The sequence below is a fragment of the Channa argus genome, chromosome 16, assembly GCF_033026475.1.
Source record: "Channa argus isolate prfri chromosome 16, Channa argus male v1.0, whole genome shotgun sequence".
Classification (NCBI taxonomy): Eukaryota; Metazoa; Chordata; class Actinopteri; order Anabantiformes; family Channidae; genus Channa; species Channa argus.
The window spans coordinates 4,679,170-4,700,137 of NC_090212.1; the positions used below are offsets into that span (position 1 = coordinate 4,679,170).

The following is a 20,968-nucleotide window of genomic DNA, read 5'->3' on the forward strand; positions in this document are numbered from 1 at the left end:
CAGCATCATGACAGGTGTCGTTTTGGCTCTGATACATACCCTGCCTCTCCTACATGGAGGAACTATCACGTCAAGCTGCATTTTAAAACCTGGCAGGTTATTGTTACCTAGCTTATCAGCAAAGGCACATACCGGGCAGAACGTAATTTAAGATGCTTTGAAGAATTGTTATTATCATCTGGAAAATGTGCCATGAACGTCAATGATACACCAAGCAGCACATAACAAAATGTCTTTTTTTTTTTATTATTTTTTTTTTTTAGAGGTGCTTTGCTGCACTTCCCAGATGATGCTGAAATCATAGCTGCTGGATGTAGTGAGTGTTTGCCAAATAGAGGAGCAGCACCAAAACAGTTGTAAAAATGTCTGGAAGTCATGTTCTACCGAGTATGCACCTCTGCTGATAAGCACAGATGCAAATAAAATTATTTCTCTAATGGAGTTTGGCAGATAGTCTGTCTACTGGGGGAGAAAGGGCATGAATCAGCAGTAATGTCATCTATGTTGCCTTATTATGTCTGTCCCCATGCTTGTGTATGTGATCCAAGTCAACACAGGGGTGGGGAAAGGTCACACAGACTCTCCCCTTGGCCCAGCCTGCGAGCGCATTGAAGCTCCGCCAGGCAGTAATTATTAATGAAGAGACCTGAGCAAATGGACAGGAAATGCAGAGGTATTGATTGGGCCGGCTGCCCTGCTCTAAGGCGCACAGGCTGGCGCCAGCCTGGTGGCCTGTGGTTTCCCAGGCTGCTGTCTGCAGAGGAGGGGACAGCAAAGGTGTGAAACCAGGCCACGGCTGGCAGCTGTCTATCACATCACAGCCACACCTGAAGGACAGAGCGCAGGAGACAGGACGAGGAAAAACAGTAGTCTGAGGGTACAATGCTAACAAAGAGGATTCCAGAAAACAATAGCACATATATTGGTACAGGAATTTGCATTTGGTGCAAACAAAAAGAATTTCCTTGGCCTATTTATTTTTATCTTTTCAAAAAACAGAGATGCCTCAAATAGACCCTCAGAATTACTGCATGCACTGCATGCTGAAATCACATGTGCACCTTTTAAGGTGGTGCTTCACGACTTCCCAAGTCCACAGTGAAGTTCACCACAGTTTGGATAAAGCCAAACTTTTGTACAGACATTCATAATGACGTTGATTCACATATTTCATCCATTTCTGTAGTTTATGATTAAACACCTGCAGAACTATTAAGTTCCATATTAGCATGTTTAAATTAAAAAGTACAGCCTCACAGACCCTCTGGGCTGCAGACCTCCAGGTTCCATTATTGGATGGTTCCCTAAAGAAAATCTCTAAGTCATCGTTGGAGTTTAAATCGCACTGTGTAAAGAAAAACTGAGCCTTGTGTTTGCTGTAAAACATTTGTGATATTCTTGGGAGGAAAAAATTACTCAAAAAGTACCTGCTACTACTCATTGTGGGTGTAGCTTTCTCCACGTCAGTGATAATTAGGTGATCGGAAACTACAGTTAGTAGAGACTTTCAAAACCTGTGGCAGTGGAGACATGGTGGAGAAAGAGACTCTGAGGTGAAAAGTGGATGAGAAAAGTGGAGGAGGGGGAAGGGGGGGACCGTTGGTGAGGTTTGGAGGACAAGAGGAGGTGATGTGGAGTGAACCGGTTCAAAAACAAGCTCCTGTCTGTTGCTGGGTTGTACGTCCACTTCCTCTGGTGTTTTGGTTTCCGCTTCTTGGGCTTCCTGGGTACAGCGAGGTACAGCGTGTGCCAGGGAAAGCCTCAGGCTCTTCATAAAATATTTATCCTTGCAGAGAGGAGACATGAGGAAAGTTACATGGAAAGTTAAAAGGTCCAAACAAGGAGGGAGGCTGGAGCACTGCCAGAATGACAAATACGGTTACAAAACCGTATTATACTATACAAAACTTTTGCAAAAGATGAGTGCTGGCCTAAGCAATGAAACTGTTGCATAGATGTTCCCAGGAGAAATCAAGCAGACCCCATAGAAGAGGATTTGATGGCATGTTGTTTTTGTTTTGTTTTTTGTTTTTTTACACTTCAAGGGGAAACAGAGTTCTTCCAGTGGTAAAGCTGAATGTTTAATGTAAAAAAATAAATCGTAGCTCTTTTTTTTCCCCTGACAGCACTGGCACTGCCAGCATTAATCCTTTTGATATCTTCTCGTAGCCCAAATAAAGAGCAGAATGAGGAAGCACAGAGGTTTGTCAGTTTTATATCCTCCACAGCAGAAACCTGACTCAGTGTTTACTTTCAGTTTCCACTTTGAGAGTCTTGGGTATCATTAAAGCAAGAGTTGGCAAGACTTTAAGTTTACATGCAAAACATGAAGTGGGTAACAGCAGCTCTAGTGTGCCCAGTGCACATGATGAGTGCTGTAATTACAGCAGGGTCCAGTGGAGAGAGTTGGTCAGCACAGTCCAGGAGATTCCATTACACACACACACACTCACTGTGGATGCTGAGGATAGAGCAACTGTCAGCTTGTAAGTCGGACAATAAAGTCATTTTGAAAGTGGCATTTAATGGCAACTCAGCTTCAAATAATAAATGTTTTGTTTTGCATCAGGTTGTTGTCATTGGACACTTTGAACCCCTACATTCAGTTTGTAATGCAGGGTTTTAATGCTTAAGCCTCATGTGGAAGCTGAGATAAGCCTGACAACATCATCAGAGTTACTTTTTTCAGACTTTGGAAAACTCCATAGAGCCACAGAAGAAGTCAAGAGTTTCCACAGGCTGGACAGTCAAATAAACCAAACTTTTTATGTTAGAACAATTGAGTGCCTCTTTAAGAACTGCATCACATATTCAAAACTCCTATAACAGACAGTATGAGAATAGATAGATAATAGATAGATAATGGTTTTATTGTTACAGAAATCAATTATGATGCTCTAGGTTCAATTCTGATAGACTGATGTCTTGGCCACTGTACTACCCTGCCCCCCTTCCTAGTGCATGCTGGGAGAGATTCCTTGAAACCCCTGTGACCCTATTAGGAGTGAGGTTGTATGTAAAATGACTGAGTGAATATATGAACGTCCATTTGTCTCCTTCTGAACGGCCTATCAGTAAACACCTGCTAATATCATCATATGGCTGATGGTGATAGATGGAAGTCATTCTCCTGAGATGGGAACAGTATGGCTGATTGGCCTCCTCGACACAGACAAGCATATTGGCCAAAAATGACACTTTAACGAGCTCTCCCCAGTGTTAAGTGCTGCACGCCTGCCCCTCATTGCAAGCCATCGCCTGGCTGACCCTGGGCCGTGCTTCCCCCTGCACATGGCCTGCGCGCTTCATTGGCCGACAGATCTGACTACCATGGAGACAGCTCATTAGTGGAATAATGAGAACCACACCAGCCACACGTTGTCTTGTTATATTATTTCCGTATCGACATATTGGTGGCTGGGGACAGAACATTGGGTGCTTCTGTGCAGATGAAATATCCAATGATTAAGATAGAATTATAGCACTGTGTGGCCTTCTGTTCATTGCTGACTGAAATCTCTGTTCATCTGACAAAATCTGTTCAAATGACCAGCGAATCCAAATTTCCCTCTGACTTTAACAAGAATATATGGCTCCATCTGATTTCCCTGTCTTATTAATCAGTCAGCCGTTTTGATTTCAACTGTCCCTAGCTGCAAGTTAAAACAATTTCATGGAAATGCATTTCTGAAGTTTTATCTCATTAAAAATCTGTCACCCATAAAACTATTTTGAAGTTTTATGGATTAAAACTGCTGGCTGTTATTTAACGATATTTGTAGGATATTTGAGTATGTGATATGAACATCAAAAAGGTCTCACTCCTTCTGTGCACGCAAATGCCCCAACTGACTTCACATAAAGACTTCCAGTTTAGTTTTTGGTCGTCTCTTCTTCAGATAAACATGTTTCCTAAAAGCTGTCTTTTTTCCTCTCTGTGTACCTTTCTGCCGGTATTCCTGGCTTCGCCGCTGTGGGTTTCCAATGCGCAGTTGCTGGCCCTACCATCCAGCCCTATGTTTTTTTCTGTTGCTTCTTGTGGCACTGTTTCTTTTCTCTCTCCATTTTCCACTCACCCCAACCAGTCAAGGCAAAGAGGTGCTTGGTCCTGTCTGCAACACGATGCAGTTTCTGCATGGAGGATGATAGGAACATTGGTTAAAAATCTGTCCCCAGGTATACTTGAAGACACGGTCAACATGTGATGCATTATCAACATGATGTGACATTAAACATTTGAGATATTATTATAAGCTATTATTATTAGGATATTAGCTAGATACAGTGGGAGAAAGCAAGATTTAGCACATAAAATGTTAGAGAAAAATACAGTCTTCAGCAAATCATCACTGATAAAAGAATCTTTATAGTTTGATCTCCAATGTGGAATATGTGTATTTACAGTCTGCACCGTTTAAACCGCTGACACCTGGGTTACACGCAGCCGTGACACTCAAACTTAACAGATTGTATAGTACCATGAGGTGTCAGAGCTTGTGCTCGTTTTGTTGCAGTCTCGTTCCACTTGAGGGCGATGTTGCCCACATAATGTTCACAGTGGCCAAAGATCATACCTGCAAAGAAGATGTATCACTCCTACCTGCTTCTGTTTTTACCATTTTACCAATCTGAAACAGATTACGATCACTACTTAAGGTGCTGTTGGAAGAGCCCTTTTATATTGGAATAATCTTCCTGTCATTAGACAGTCAAACACCATGGAGTCTCTTAAAACAAAACTAAAAACCATTTGATATGCTGATTATATACTTTTACAACTTGGGACATCCCAGATTCGCTGGATGTATGACTTATTAATGTGTTTACTTGTACAGACCTTTGGGAACATTGGCTTGTACATGATAGGTGCTATAGAAATAAAGCCTGTTATTATTGTTATTATGAGTACTAGTAGTAGTAGTAGCAATTTTTTTGTGATTTTATATATATTCATAGAAAATATATATAACACACATTTTTTACTTCAATATTTGTTTTGTTTTCACAAAATTCCTGTTTTCCAGATCTGCAGGTTGGTGTAGTGATGACATCCTTTAAGGACTACTTATGAGGTTATTGTTAATATATGTTGCTTCAGATTTCACTGGTGTACTGAATACTAAATTACTTAATAAGGGTTTCTCCCTTCTCCTACTACGATGCCATGCATCAGGCTAACTGTAAAAGATTCTTGGGACAGATTAAAGTTGGCCTAACATTGTTTCTGATAAATTCATCATAAGCCAGATATGTATGAAATAGATGGCAGTTTTGCTCCGGTACTTAAAATAATTACTTAACCACCATAAGGCACGTTAGGTTATTTATGTTGTGAGAGTGAGTGAATGGTTGACTGTCTGTGTATGTCTCTCTATGTTGGCTCTGAGATAGACTGATGACCTGTCCAGGGTGTAGGCCACCTCTTGCCCAATGACAGCTGGAATAGACCCTAGGCCCCCCTGACCCTAAAGAGGATTAGGGTAAAGATAATAGTTGGACTAATTAATTTAGATGTGTTATAACATATGTGCCTTTCAACAAACCTCCTGAGCTATTCATTACACTAGACCAGAAGTAGAAGAAACTCTCCAGACATCCTGTATCCTATAAAGTAGTATATTATTTATAACAACCTATTACTTTAGTTAAACAGAAATATAACTGAATAAAAATACTCTTCAGTAAAATTTACTTAATTTACATGGAAAAAATATATTTGTTTTGTAGTTTAAAATAACATAATTTAGATAACATGATTTAGTTTGTACATATTTATTACAGTTGCATCACCATGTAAACCTGTTAATGTTGTCTTTAATGTGGAACACATTCTAGTTGTTTCATAAACTGTTTGGCAGCTCAGCTGACAGAATAACTCTGCATCATATTGCATATGCTAACTGTAGCGGAGTAAGAACTTTGATAGTGCTCTCCATTCATTCTACCATCATCTATAGCCTATTACTTACAGTATCCTGTTAAAAGTCTGGGGTGGCAAGAAGTGGCTACAAGCTAAACAGGTCACCATGTATCACAGACAACCATCATGCTCACGTTCACACCTACAGGCATTTGCAATTTACTGTCCTAACAGTTCTTTTTAAAATGCAGTCTATACATGCATATAGGTATATGCATGTATAAACTGTACTATGTACTATGCACTATAAACTGCATTAAATTTGGGTGAACACTAGGAGGAAATATGCGTTTGGGGGGGAGCACGTCAGCCAGCTAATTTGGCTTTGCCCTTTAATTAGTGATCTTATGCATCTAAACATAAATCCCAACACTAAAAGAGCTGGATGCCCCAATGCAGTGAGGCTCAGCCTAAAACCAGTTGTAATTAAACACTTTTTGAAGTGGCGGTGCTGTTGTTACATATAATAAAATAAGTTTAACCAGAATTTTGTTCAATCTGCACTGTAACTGCTGTTTATTTCTCTCTGTTCTCTCCACAGCTGTGCGGAAGTGACACAGCAGGCGCGCGCCCTGTCACGTCACGCGAGAAAGCACAGAAGCGGAGCGAGAAGGGGGAAAAAAATAACAACAAGAATAGCAGTTTTCTGCAAATAAAGCACCGTGATAGTCCGCAGACATGTCCAACGCGTCGGCACCAGTCCCAAAAGATCGCATGGACTCGTAAAGGTGAGCTCACACCGCCGGTCACGCGCGTTTACCGTTAATTTAGCAAGAGTCGGAGCAGGAGGGGGACGAGTCCACGCAAACATTGCCGCGTCATTAAAATTCACAAACAAAATGTTGCACAACTACAGTAAACGTTGTGCATTACTGCTCCTAAATACCGGCACTGGAGTTAAAAAGCCTAAGTTTGCGACTGGGCTTTGTGAAGAGTTACATTCGCATTCAGCTGGTTTGTCTTGTGTTTTGGTTCAAGGGTTCATGGGCGGAAGAATGAGGAAGTAGCTGGTTAATAAAGGCTGGAGGAGAGCGAGGAGGCAACTCACTGTCTGGTGGTATGCACTCAAGTCTCTCCTCCAAAACAATCTGTCCTCTTGTTCTCAGTGAGAGGAAATTAGTTGGCAGCACAATATAATCTATATCAGTTGAATTTGCAAGGCAGCGAGCAAGCTTAAGCTACATGGCAGTTAATGTAGGAGGCTGCAGCTGATCACATGCTGTTTGTCATAACGGCAGCACATCAGCCACGACAGTGTATGTGATCACTCAAACCTGAGCTTGGAGTTTAGAAATGTTCACGCGCTCTAACTATAAAATGCAGTGTTCTTCCTTGATAAAATACAGTATAGTTTTTAATGAACCCAGCTGACTCACTTTTACTATGCCAACTGGTCGATAAAATGAGTAAATGTGTAACTTGAATTGAGGGCCCCCCTCATCTGTATGTTGGACTAAAGTGATGATTATTTGACACATTATTATCATTATTGATTTTTTTGTTTTTTACTTCTTTTCTTCAGGCTATGAATTTCTCTGAGGATGGGGAAGTTTCAGATAATGCCATGCTTGAGAAAGGCAAGTTCTGCAATTCAGTATAAAACTGTAAGATGTGATGAATCAGTGGGCATGACAGAATGTAATGTAGGTATAAAATGAATAGCAATTTAAAGCATATTTAGTATCATACTTTAGGTATTTATAAAAGTTGAATAACAAAACTAGGCATTTTCCTGGTAACAAAAAGGAGGAATTTGTGTGGCCAGAAATGAACGACTTTTATGTATAGATTACTGACCCTTTATTTTAGGCCAAACACTAATGCTTTTACAGAGAAAGCATTGATATCTCATTATTTGCAGAACACAAGCATGTCCAGGATGTTAAAGAGGAGATGGAGGACATTGCCATTTGTGAGCTACCGAAAGAATTTGGAGGCGATACACCTGGTGAAACTGAGGCAGGTAAACGCTCATCAGCAAAGATGGGCTCTGATGCAAACCGGTCTACCAGCAGCAAGAGAGCCAAAGTGTCTGATGAGGTAAGTAATCGTTACTACTTTATCTGATATTAGTATACAACATTGCCCATGTATGGTATGTATAGTGCATCTCCTACAGTATATGTATTTTAAATATTATTTACTCTATCTAGATGAGGAAGCACTTGATGGATGACAGCAGCAGACATGAGCCTCTTTGCCTCACCACAACTGGAGCGAAGGACTGCATCCAGGAGAAATCCAGAGTCTCCTACAGAAAACCTCTCTTCAGCATCTCCCACAGGATCTCAGAGAAGAGGAACACACCAAGTCTGGAGCAGCAGGCCAGTCATGGTGCCGGGAATCAGCTCAGCTACAGTAGTATCCTCTCATCCAAGCTGCAAAGTCAAGAGGAAAATGGGCCATTGGGCCTGTTCCCCACTGCAGATGTTTCAAGCCAAGCTTTGACAACAGACTCTAGTCTTTATCCACTGATTGAGAAAATGTTTTTCATACTCAATACCCTCAATTCTAGCATGACACAACTGCATAGTAAAGTGGATTTGTTAACGCTTGAAGTCATGCGAATTAAGAAGCAGATCAAACCAGCTGATATGGTAACAGAGTTCCAGCCTCCTCCTGAGTACCTGCTAACAAGTGAAGAATTAAATCAGCTGATGGAACAGACATCCGGTGCTGGGGAGCTAGGGTGCCGACTGCTGGTGCATCTCTTTCCAGAGCTGTTCAAAGGCAGAGAATGCTCACAAAACTGCATGGCAAGCAAGAGAACACTGGAGTCTCTACACCTGCAGCTGATCCGTAATTATGTGGAAGTATGTTACCCCTCAGTCAAGAACAACAATGTCTGGCAGGAAGATTGCCTCCTTCAGATTAATGACTTCTTTAATCGTTTCTGGGCACAGAGGGACATGGAAAGTGCTCGGCTTTTCAGGGAGCAAACAGTCGCAGGTGCTGGGATAAAAACTGAGCATCCGCAAACCTATCATTTCATTAATGAGCAAGGTCAAGAGGAACATATCTCTCTAGATAACCAGCAGAGCAGCAGGGCTGTGTCAGACCTTGCTTTCAGTGCACAAGGCACAGAGGAGCTAGATGAGTTTTCTTCCCCAGAGGACTTTGTTGTTTTTCTTATGCATCGTCTCTTCCCTGAGGTCTTTGAGGAGGGGAAGATGCCAGAGGGCTCCAGCAGTTTTAGTAGCATGGGGCAGCTAATTCTGGACTCTGACAAGATGGATATAATAAGAAAGTACATGGAAGCTAATTTTCCTGATGTGCCTGAGGACAGCTGGCTCCAGGTGTGCATTCATCATATGGAGGATGCGCTTGAGGGTCCTCACAGTAATGGTAATGTGAGTGAACCTGACAATATCAATGATGAGGGGTATGACCTTGCCAGCCTTCCTGAAGATGTTTCAATTATTAAGGTTCCAGAGTTGGGGGATTATGAAAGACCCAATCGCAAGTCCAAAAAGTCCCTGCTCACACCCATAGATTTTGACAATTTGGAGATTCCGCTACCCGACTTTACTGTTTCCCAGGAGTACCTATTATCCACGGAGCAATTAAAGAACAACTATGAATGTAGCTTGTCCATTGGGAATTTTGCCTCTCGGCTTCTGGTGCTCATGTTCCCTGAGCTCTTCACCCACGAGAACACAAGGAAGCAGTACAACTGCAGTGGTTCTCTTGGAAAGAAGCAGCTTGACCCTGTCCGTGTAAACCTTATTCGTCACTATGTGCAGTTAGTCTACCCTCGGGCTAAGAATGACAGAGTGTGGATGTTAGAATTTGTGGGCAAACTTGATGAGCGGTGCAGGAGGCGTGACACAGAGCAGAGGAGATCCTACCTGCAGCAACGCAAAGTATATAGTCAAGAGTCAGAGCAGGACTTTTTTTGCCAGCTGAACCAGCTCCATGCAGATAATATTAGAGAAGACTCTGATATTCCCTCTTTACCTCCTGAGAAAAGTAGCAAAGACTTTTGCAAAATTCCCCTGGAGGAACTGACTGTATCTAAACCAGACTTCCCTGTACCTTCGATCTACCTGCTGTCAGACACTGAGGTACGGGAAATAGTGCAGCAAAGTCTGTCTGTTGGAAACTTTGCAGCCCGCCTGTTGGTGCGCCTCTTTCCTGAACTCTTTACCCAGGAGAACCTGCGGCTGCAGTACAACCATTCAGGAGCCTGCAACAAGAAGCAGCTTGACCCAGTGCGCCTCCGATTGATCCGTCACTATGTGGAAGCAGTGTATCCTGTGGATAAGATGGAGGAGGTGTGGCACTACGAATGTGTGCCAAGCATTGACGAACGCTGCAGGCGCCCTAATCGCAAGAAGTGTGACATTCTTAAGAAGGCCAAGCGGTCAAGCACTGTGTCCTAGTTATAGTAATTTGCAGTTAGGCGCCACTTTTTGTCATAAAAATAACTGCACGGAATATAAGCTGAAACTGCATCGCTGAACTCTTATAACCTGTCCTATGTAGGATGAAGCCAAGCTGTTCTCCTTGAGTACTATTCTAAGTCATAATTTACCTTTAGACTACAGCAGTAGATGTTGTAGTTTATGTAGTCTTAGTATTGTTGGATAAAGAGTTAAAGTGCTTCTATTTATAAGCCAAATCTGTCCTAGCTTATCTAACATACTTTGTTGATAAATGTCGTAGCCTTAAAACAGTAACAATGATAGCTAATAGCATAGCTCACACATTTGCTCTCTGGATAAAAATGAATCAGTGATGTGATATATTTCCATTGCAGTTACTGATGTAGCATTGTGCCACCACTGTTTTAATAACAATGTGCTTATGTTAAGCCTTCTTATAGAAGTTTATATTACAAAGACATTTTAACATGACTATAGATCATGATAGCCTATTTCTAATAAAATCACTGTTATAAACATTACATGATTGAATTGCTTTACATACGATATACTGTAATGGCACCTAAAGGACTTGCAGTATGGGACAAGGCTGTGGTCCCATAGTTTAAAACCATTAATGTACTTTGAAAAACATTTAGTCCCTTTATACATCTAGTGTCTGCTTCTCACATCCTGCATTTAGGCATATACATGTAGACATGGTCAAGACAATCTGCTGAAGTTTAGACCGAGCATCAGCATGGAGCAGAAAGGTGATTTAAGTGACTTTAAATTTTGCATGGTTGTTGGTGCCACATGGTCTGGTCTGAGTATTTCAGAAACTGCTGATCTAGTGGTATTTTCACTAACAACCATCTCTGAAAAAAAGGAAATACTGAGTGGGAGTTCTCTCAGCAAAAATGCCTTGTTCATGCCAGAGGGCATCAGAGACTGGCCAGACTGATTCGAGCTGCTAGAAAGGCAACAGTAACTCAAATGACCCTTCTCTGAAAGCACAACACGTTGAACCTTAAAGCTGATGGGCTACAGTAGCAGAAGAATGCATAAAGTGCGACTCCTGTCAGCTAAGTAACGCAAACTCAGACTACGCTTCGCAAGGGCTCACCAAAATTGGTGTGAGTCAATTTCTGCTGCAACATTCAGATGGTAGGGTCAGTATTTTGTGTAAACAACATGAAAGCATGGTTCAATCCTGCCTTTTACAGTTCAGGCTCGTGTTAATGGTGTAATGATGTGGGGGACATTTTCTTTATCCATTTTGGGCCCTTTAGTACCAATTGAGCAATGTTTTAATGCCTCTGCGAACCTAAGTATTATTACTGCCCATTTCCATCCCACATCTCAATCTAATAGAGCACTTTTGGGATGTGGTTGAACTATGATTCGCATACTGAATGTGCAGCAAATCTGCAGCAACCTCTTGATGCTTTTTAAAATTGACCAAAATCTCAAAGACAGGTATTCCTAACCATGGTCCTCAGAAACTCCATATTACCTGGATCAGCTGTGTTCAGTCAATCAGAAGCTGAAAGATACCATCTTAGATTAGGGTGAGTTAGGGGAAGACAAACCAAACTGGTATCTTCCAACTTCGGATTGACTGAATGCACCTTATCCAAGTAATAAGCAGTGGGCAGGGCACTACTTGGGTAGGGGTAGTTGGATCGAAAAAAAAACAGTGCAGGGGTCCCTAAAGACCTTGTTGAATCTCTGTCACAAAGAACTAAGGCAGGGTATTAGTAAGGTGCACCTAATGAAGTAGCCAGTGAGTATACATATTTATTAGGGCAGTTGCACAGGATATTCTATCCATCTATTAACTCTAACCGCTTATCCTGTTCAGGTTGGCAGGGGGCTGGAGCCTATTCCAGGTGTCATTTGTCAAGAGGCAGGGTACAGGTTGCCAGTCCATCTCAGGCTCAACGGAAAGACATACACAGACAACATTCACACTCACATTGACATCTGTGGGCAGTTTAGAAAGATGCATGTCTTTAGACTGTGGGAGGACACTGGAGTAGCTCTAGGGGAAACACACAGGCACAGGAAGAGGATGCAAACTCTACACAGATAGACTGAAGCTAGCTAGTAGATTCAAACCTTCTTGCCATCTGGTGGCAGTGCTAACCACTCCACCACTGTGCCTCCTGCACAATATATTGATAATGATAAACATTCAGAATCTTTCTTTTGGTCAATTGTTTATTATCTACAACCACTGAGAACTGTTAACCTGTGCAATATACTTCTGTAATCCATTCTAGATCCAACTTCTTGGAGACTCTTTAGATGCCATTGTCAGTCATTTCACAATATTTCTTTGTGTCATTAGCTTCAGTGGCAACTATTAGCCGGGTATTATTCTATTCAAGTTCATGGTTTAAAGGCCTCATCCTTGGAAAGCTCTAGACATTTCCAGCGCCTTATGGCAACTTTATACTTTTCTGTACTGGATTCACCCAAAACCTTTCTGATGATGACTCTCATCAGAGTAACAGTGTTTTTTGCTTGGTTCTCCGACAGCACCAGGTCCAACGTGTCCCCAACTTTCACCTGAATACAGAACAAAATGAAAGATTACAAAAAATATTCACATGTCACACAGGGTACACTATATTGCCAAAAGCATTCGCTCACCCATCCAAATAAATAAATTGAGGTGCACAAAGCAAGGTCCATAAAGACATGGATGAGTGAGTTTGGTGTGGAAGAACTTGACTGGCCTGCACAGAGTCCTGACCTCAACCCAATAGAACACCTTTGGGATGAATTAGAGCGAAGACTGCGAGCACTGTGTATTATGTATTTCATAAACACACTCCTAAACCTCGGTGAAAGCCTTCCCAGAAGAGTTGAAGCTGTTATAGCTGCAAAGGGTGGGCCGACGTCATATTAAACCCTATGGATTAAGAATGGGATGTCACTAAAGTTCATATGGGTCTAAAGGCAGGTGAGCCAATACTTTTGGTAATATAGTGTATGTTTTCTAAAAGTAAGAATTAAGAGCAGGAAACCATTAGTTGCAATCGTATACCACTCACCGTTTTACTTTTTTTGATGAGCTTCTGTCCATTCAGCCTGAGCTTGTTGTTGTAAAAGCCATCTTCTATTTTACTGTTACAGGACGACAAAGGAAATTACTTTTTACTCAGTTCTGGGATAGAAAACTTTGAAGGCCCTGTTGTTTATAGGTTACATTTTGGAAATATCCATCGGATAAAGTTCCTAAAAAGATACATTATAAATATAACAGTACATCGTCACAAGATCTGTGACAATAATGAACATGCAGTCACTCACTTGCGTGCCACATCCAGGCCAGCTTTCATGATTACATCATAACGAAAGGATTGGACATATTTTTCTATGTCTTTATAATCTTTTGGTAAATTTGGATCCTCATCTTCATAATCGCTGTCTTCTGGATTGTTCTCATCTTCGTCATATTCCTCCTGTACTCTTCTAGCATCACCTTGTTTCTTATTGCTTTTAAATCTCACATGATGAACAGAGCAACTCCTGACAACATCTCTGCCACGGGAAGCAGACCTTTGACAGCCAAGTGCAGGGAAAGCTGAGCAGCCCCACAGCTGTCGTGTGTGGATGGTCCTGGGACACCATTTGGTCTGCTTCATTGCGTATCCAGCAGCCAGCAGGTAATGGGAGTTCAACCTTCCTAGCTGCCTCATGGCAAGAGCCTGCACCACTATACTCATGTTGGTGTTCCACCCAGACACTAGAAAAAACAGGGTTAAGATGTGTTACACTACATGTCTGTCATTTCTGAGAATCAGTGTGTCGATGTCATTGTGGTGTCGACAGTAGCTGTAAATACTGAATTCATACAATATGCAAGATTTGACTTTAATTGCCATCAAAAGTCTATGTTGAATGAACGGTCAAACAGGCTAATTTTTTTAGATATATCCAACATGTAATATTTAATACTATAATTGCCAAATCTATTTATTAGATAAATCTGAGATCGGAGTTTGTTGAATGCTAAATAACCTTTGTAAAGAGTGATACAATTACAGAGTATGCAGCACCAACAAATTGGAATATTAGCTTCAGAATAAAAGTCTCTACTTCAAGCCCCAGTTTGTCGCTTGTGTAATAACAGCGTTTACTTCCAAAGACTTTATACTAAGTTTTCCATAAATCTAATATAAATAGGCCAAATGATGTGTGTTAAAATTCGACTGTTGAATCCCATGTAGGGATGTTTTAACGTCAATCTATGTTGCCATCAGCGAACAGACCTTACGGCGCTGTCCCAAGTTGTATTTATATTTTATGTCTTGGTATTAGCCCCTAAATGTGGACTTTTTGCTTAATCGTTTTAGTTGTGTGACTGTCTCTGCTTGACATTTTAAAGCTGAAGTCTGAAGCCGAGCTAAGCAGATACAGGTAGCTAGCTTGACTCTTCTTAAAGCTCGTGGACTCATTTTTCTTAAGTTCCCTAGATTATCAGCCAGCAAATACAGTTTTAACCCATTGCCAAATGTTTAAAATGAAGTTTCAAACGGGAAAAGATTATTTAGTAATCCACTCACCTAAGGAATAACCTTTCATAGCCTGTTGATGGTTCTCCCCTCCCTTTCTGGATGTTTACATGTGTACAGGCGTGTACCTAAAAGTGCTGCCACCTACCGAACTGGAGGTGAATGACACGTTCAGAGCCCATTACAGTCAAAGCTCCCTGTGCTGCGACACTAGAAAATGATTTATGCTTATAATTGATTGGGTAATCTACCAATCTATGAATTTTTTTTTACACAAAGATGAGCTTTGTCCATTGTTGATTGGAATTTCTTTCTTTTCTAATGCGCTTGAGACCATCAGCTGTGCCTTTGTGGATTTTTGTTAAGGCATACAGCAAAAAGCCATATACTCATAGCCATATAAGCCATATATTCAGGTGTCGCCACAGCGAATCATGTGCCTCCATCTAATCCTGTCCTCTGCATCCTCTTCATTCACACCAACTAATTTCATGTCCTCCCTCACTACATCCATAAATCTCATCTTTGGTCTTCCTCTAGACCTCCTGCCTGGCAGCACCAACCTCAGCATCTTTCTACAGATATGTTTGCAGTCTCTCCCCTGAACATGTCCAAACCACCTCAATCTGGCCTCTGACTTTATCTCCAACACATCTAACAAGAGCTGTACCTCTGATGTCCTCATTCCTGATCCTGTCCATCCTCGTCACTCCCAAAGAGAACCTCAACATCTTAAGCTCTGCTACCTCCAGCTCTGTCTCCTGTCTTTTCTTCAGTGCCACTGTCTCTAAGCCGAACAACATCTCTGGTCTCACCACCGTCTTGAACACCTTTCCTTTCATTCTTGCTGATACTCTTTTATCACACAACACACCTGACACTTTTCTCCACCCGTTCCAACCTGCTTCCACTCGCCTCTTCACCTCTTTGACACACTCTCCATTGCTCTGAACCGTTGACCCTAAGTACTTAAAGTCCTGAACCTTCTCCACCTCTGCTCCCTGTAACCTCACTGTTCCACCTGGATCCCTCTCATTCACACACGTGTTCTGTCTTGATATAATTGATCACAGTCAAGAAATCAAATTGATTCAAACACACCTGTGTCTGGACCATACAGTGTTTCTCTTTATTGTTCTGTGTTTTAATTCTGTGTAATAAACAGATTTATAGTAGAAACACAAACAAACTGCATCATGATAAACAGGCTTTTGTTGAAGGAGCAAATCAGTTTAATAGAGTTTTGAAAGTGAAAAACTTAATCATCACCAGGTCAAATTTTAACAAATATTTGTAATATTTTTCTCACATGTTTTTGCTTTCTGTTGAACAGTATTCACACACTTTCCAACCAGATTTTTCCAGCAAGTTTGAGGATGTGATTGAGTAACATATTCTTGCCCAAGACATCTATTGCAGCCTTTATTTTTTCCAGCATAAGATAGAATTGAATACATCTTTTATTTTATTTATACAGCCCATGTTTTTTAAGGATTACAATAAAAGTAGTCTAGTACTTTTTATGGTTGAGCGGTTGTGTATATATCAGTAAATCAGCTTGAATACAATAAGAAATTGTAAAATAACATTCAGCTTCACTACAGTTCATAATGTCTATAGAGTCACTTCAAGTGCATAATACTGGTGTCACTACATTATTAAAAAAGAATGTAACAACAGAAGGTTTCTGCTAGGATGCATACAGTAGGTTCTGTTAGATGTTACAAAAACAATTTAGTATTAAGTTTATATGATGTCTGTGTGCAAAATGTAAGTGCATTTCCATCCTTGCATATACTTCCTGACAAACAAATCAAATGTCAGCATCCAGAGTCTGTTGCTGAGAAAATGTGATGTGTTGATTTCGACTTTGCTCACACTGAACAGTGAAATCACCGTTTTAAATATAAAAAATGTAGCATTATTCCTTTACTATAGACACATAATGGACATACACTAATGTAATTCATACCTGTAAATGCTGGTGGTTTACATTCAAGCATGATTTTTAATATATCGTCTTTTGAGAAGGAAATCATGCAAATTCCAGTCTTTATACTGATAAATAGTGATGAAGACATTCTGACCATGTGATTCATGTAACGACATGCTGATGATTTTGTACCACAGTTGCCGGACGGTTTTGTCATGGCAGTAGGCAGCAAAAAAGTACAAAGAAAAATTTTTTTGCAACCACTCATGTACCTTAATTGTTCACAGATTTTTCATAGCATGTTTGTGAAGTTAAAGGCTCATTGTAAATGTTTCAACTGTTTTCAGCTACTTGTTTGGTGAATTAATGAACCATTAAAGCAAAAATCTGCCCCAAAACATAATACTTTTGTGTTTTTCTCCTTGCAGAGAACGTCTTATCACAACATGTATAAACATGGAGGGTTTGTAGAACAAAATCCACTGTAAACATTACGTGTTAGTCCATCGACAGAGCTGCCATGTAGCACCGACAGGATGGAAGAGATGTCCCCTGGAGAAGAAGCATATTTGTTATACTATACCACCGTAGCATCAATGGACCAGAATATAAGTTTAAAATCTCTCAATTACAACAACGATCACTCTCTTTATGTCACTTTCCACCAAAGCAGAAAACTCACAGCTGCAAAATAAGCTTACACTTGGTATCTGTTTTTGTCAAAAGGCATTCTGGGAAATGCAGAACATTAACTGGAGTTTAAAAATATGAGGAATGATGAGATCTTGACATTCCTCTTTATTTTACACTTTGGTTAGTGTACTTTTGACAGTTGCAGATAACAATTGCAGATATAATTATATAATGTATAAAGTAGGTACACATAATAAGTATATTACAACAATTTAACACAACAAAAGAAATTATTTTTTCCAACTTTACAGATTGAATTGATTATCTTGATTGAACAGTAATTGAAAGTATCCAGAAGATAATTTGTCTCTTCTGGGTTGGCCTTTTTAATAACAACCAATGTTTTTTTGTGCTTTTGCAGTTATTGCTGCACTAGTTAAAAGTAGGTTCACCTTGCAGAAACTCTTTGTTACCTTTTGTGTCATGATAAAATTATCAAACTCACCGCACTGTCTGACCTGGTTTTTTTTCTGTGTAATATGTTTAATCATGTCTTTATGATGCTGGGATTTCACTGAAAGACAAACATGTCCATGTGGTTCATGGCCTCTGAAAAGGAATTATGAGGTAACTGCTAACAGTTTCATATGAACTGTACATATGGGATCTTAAAAGCTATGGCAACAATGTAGAGTGTAACAGTCTTTGTCTGCCTGGTTTTTACTGGGACCAAAACCGAATCTTTCTGTTTGCGTATCCTAGCAGGATCATTTACCACTGCGGCTTTGTCTCCACTCACTAATCACTGTTATTGCTTTGGCAACTCACACATTCAGAATTCAGGAATTTGTGTAAGATTGTATAACAATACAGCATGAATCTATGTATCTCACATTAAGACATATTTGCACAGTCTGTTTCTGATGTCCAAAGTGTTTGTATGCTACAGAAATGCCACTGTTTTTGTCAGTGACTGCATAGTCATAAGGAAGTCTCCACACATGAGCCATTTCTATGGAAGGACCTATGATTGTGGCAATTCTCACTGCAGTGGACAATAAGCACTGGGTAGCAAAGAGCATCCTCATAGTCTGGGGGTTCCTCATCATCAGTGGTGAGGCGCTCTGATAAACAGCGGGTGTTTTCACTGGGGCTCTCCTGGTCATCCAAGCTGCCGCTCCTCCAGAAGCAGCTGCGCTGGGAACCATAGCGCCGCGCCAGGGAGAACCGGCTGCCGCTGAAGGGGATGCGGGAGCTGGCACCAGTACAGATGCTGAGGGCACTCCTGGAGAATACTGAGGAGCAACTGATGGCTCTGTGGCACCGCTCACAATTCTGACGAATCCCATTGAAGCTGGACGGGCACTGGGCCAGCTCCATCAAACCAGCCTCTGAGTAACTGGGTACCAGCTGCTGGTTGGAGCGAATGTGCCATTCCAGTTCGGTACTGTCGATGGTGTTAACGCGAGGGATGCGGCGCCAATATGGACGGTCATCACATGGTGTCACAGGTAGGTAATCATGCCCAAAGAGCTTCTCTATGCGATAGTGGACATATGTGGTTCGATACTCTGTAAAGACTCTGAGAGGCCAGGATAAGGTGAGAAATGAGACAAACCAGAAGAAATACTGGGAAAGATACCAGGGATGGTGCTCTGGGTCAGACAGGACCATGACATATTCCTTCAGGTCAATGTTTTTCAAGTGCATGCCCTCCCGGGCTTCCATATAGTCATCTAGGCCCTCGTTGTCAGTAAAAAACCTTGCTCGTTGTGTAAGGTAAGAATTCTCCGACTCTACGTTAGCAAAACTAAAGCACTTGGTGAACCGCATCTTTGTGAGAGGAGACTTCTCCAAGCCCAGGAGCTGTTTCGAGACATCTTTCACGCCACAGTGACCGAAGTCAAACTCAGCTTCTGCCACATGAGTGTTGACCCGTTCGTGATAAACTTGGGTACTGGTGTAAGCATCTCCATTGCGGTAGCGCGTGACTTGCCGAGTTCGGCGGACATAATGGTAGCTTATGGCCTTCCACCAAATGCAGGGTTTAGCTTGCTGCATCCTCTGAATACGCTCACAGATGCCCTCCACATCCACTTTGTGCTGCAACTCATTCTTCACATGACAGTGCCAGCACTCCACAAGATACACCAAATAGAGCATGCCCAGTAGAGCCAGAGGTATGTAGATGTAGCCATCAGAGCAAGGGCTGTCATGGTACATCATGGATTTTCCTTTGAAGGCACTGTCAAAGGTGAGGCGGGTCACCTTGGTGACATGACACCAAACCATCGCTCCCATACAGCCATACATGAGAATGGACAGAAGTAGGCATTTCCAGAAACTCTCTCGACAGAGAGACTTGCTCAGAGATTGTTTCAGTGGCCTTTGCTGTTGAATGAAAGCACAAACAGGGAGTGGAAAATGCCAAATGATTTATCACCCACTTAAAATGTGATTTTACTTGTTGTAGTGCATCACTAAAATATTCAGGATTTTTAAAAGTGATGGGATCTATAACACCCATAGATTAGTACTTTCCTTGCAAAGATTATCAGCCTGCAAGCAGTGGATAACATTGTGGACAGTGGACATTTTTTAGTATGTCTCATAATGCATTAAGGGCTAGGAACATATTCGTATGAAATCTGAGCTATAGTACAAAAACAATTAAAATGAGTGAAAGTAAAAGAAGATACTGTTTGGATGATTACCAATTACACTCCTGCTTTATTTTGCTCTTTTATATCTCTGGATGCAGGCTACAACAGAAATCACCCCATGCTCATGCCACATTACATCTAAGTAGAATTCCCCAAAAACTCGAATTCTGACTAAAGAATTCACCTGCAGTGTGCTGCATCCTGCACACCATGCACACGGATTCATTATTTTAAAAAGATCGTAAGAAAAGGGCTTTGCTTATGTAAGGGATGCTAGAAAAAATACCTCCTCCCTGGTGTCCTCCTCGAGAACAGTGGTCGTACTGCTTTCACTCGCTGTTGCAGCCGATGCTGGAGGGGACATGGTCGTGTGCTGCTATTGATGATAATTACAGGGCGTGGAGCAGGAAGAGGCAGAGAATCCCTACCTTGCTCTGCAGTCCCCCTCAAACCTGTCGAGCTACTAGTCAGACATGCATCACACCTGTTATCATTTAGAGGTACTCTACCCGAGACGAGGCGATGGAGGCATGTTGGTCGTTGAAACCCCCCAAAAATGTAGGGATCGTTCCGGTGGCTGGGAAATGGGAAAAAAAAGAAAAAGAAAAGCGGGGGTGTGTCTACAGTAAAACCCGCATTTTGCCGTTTGGGTCTAGCCGTCAGTGCCGCCAGTGCCGCAGTGACATGAGGCTGTGTGAGCTTGTGGTCATTACGAAATGACCCTGCTCAGCCCCTCAGGACCCGCTGTGTAGGTCGTGGATCCGTGTATCGAGTTACGGATGGCGGTCTATGCGGAGCTGGCAGGGTCTCTGTCCGTGGTGCTGACGAAGGCAGGTGTACGGTGAGATGTGGTTGCAGAAATCTGTCGCTTAAAGTGAAAGTCGCCCCTAAAACTGAGTCAGGAATTTGGCATTTTGGGACAGAAAAGC

The 20,968-nt window shown here is 41.5% G+C and overlaps 3 protein-coding genes across 3 annotated transcripts; 1 reads left to right on the top strand and 2 right to left on the bottom strand.

Annotated features, from left to right (window-relative positions):
* The first annotated feature begins 6,468 nt into the window (after window positions 1-6,468).
* bend3 (BEN domain containing 3) lies at window positions 6,469-10,826 on the top strand. The gene is made up of 4 exons (XM_067479873.1): window positions 6,469-6,648; window positions 7,443-7,497; window positions 7,782-7,960; window positions 8,074-10,826. Exons 2-4 carry the CDS (start codon window positions 7,446-7,448, stop codon window positions 10,300-10,302), a joined length of 2,460 nt encoding a protein of 819 aa, XP_067335974.1. The 5' UTR covers window positions 6,469-6,648; window positions 7,443-7,445; the 3' UTR covers window positions 10,303-10,826.
* A 1,663-nt stretch (window positions 10,827-12,489) lies between these two features.
* Window positions 12,490-14,948, bottom strand: mtres1 (mitochondrial transcription rescue factor 1). The gene is made up of 4 exons (XM_067479874.1): window positions 14,862-14,948; window positions 13,606-14,041; window positions 13,347-13,419; window positions 12,490-12,858 (listed from the first exon to the last, which is right to left on the bottom strand). Exons 1-4 carry the CDS (start codon window positions 14,878-14,880, stop codon window positions 12,679-12,681), a joined length of 708 nt encoding a protein of 235 aa, XP_067335975.1. The 5' UTR covers window positions 14,881-14,948; the 3' UTR covers window positions 12,490-12,678.
* Window positions 14,949-15,922: 974 nt separating this feature from the next.
* On the bottom strand, window positions 15,923-20,918 carry tmem151bb (transmembrane protein 151Bb). The gene is made up of 2 exons (XM_067479875.1): window positions 20,326-20,918; window positions 15,923-19,767 (listed from the first exon to the last, which is right to left on the bottom strand). Exons 1-2 carry the CDS (start codon window positions 20,401-20,403, stop codon window positions 18,358-18,360), a joined length of 1,488 nt encoding a protein of 495 aa, XP_067335976.1. The 5' UTR covers window positions 20,404-20,918; the 3' UTR covers window positions 15,923-18,357.
* Between the last annotated feature and the right edge of the window lie 50 nt (window positions 20,919-20,968).

What these genes read in the sequence shown, in the direction of transcription:
- mtres1 (XM_067479874.1), bottom strand. An exon ending in GGCCTGGATGTGGCACGCAA is followed by an intron (nt 13,420 to 13,605) that starts GTGAGTGACTGC and finishes GTCCTGTAACAG; the next exon opens with TAAAATAGAAGATGGCTTTT. An exon ending in TCATCAAAAAAAGTAAAACG is followed by an intron (nt 12,859 to 13,346) that starts GTGAGTGGTATA and finishes TTCTGTATTCAG; the next exon opens with GTGAAAGTTGGGGACACGTT.
- tmem151bb (XM_067479875.1), bottom strand. Translation starts at nt 20,403, where the DNA reads ATGTCCCCTCCAGCATCGGCTGCAACAGCGAGTGAAAGCAGTACGACC. An exon ending in AGGAGGACACCAGGGAGGAG is followed by an intron (nt 19,768 to 20,325) that starts GTATTTTTTCTA and finishes TTCATTCAACAG; the next exon opens with CAAAGGCCACTGAAACAATC.
- bend3 (XM_067479873.1), top strand. Translation starts at nt 7,446, where the DNA reads ATGAATTTCTCTGAGGATGGGGAAGTTTCAGATAATGCCATGCTTGAG. An exon ending in TAATGCCATGCTTGAGAAAG is followed by an intron (nt 7,498 to 7,781) that starts GCAAGTTCTGCA and finishes CATTATTTGCAG; the next exon opens with AACACAAGCATGTCCAGGAT. An exon ending in GAGCCAAAGTGTCTGATGAG is followed by an intron (nt 7,961 to 8,073) that starts GTAAGTAATCGT and finishes TACTCTATCTAG; the next exon opens with ATGAGGAAGCACTTGATGGA.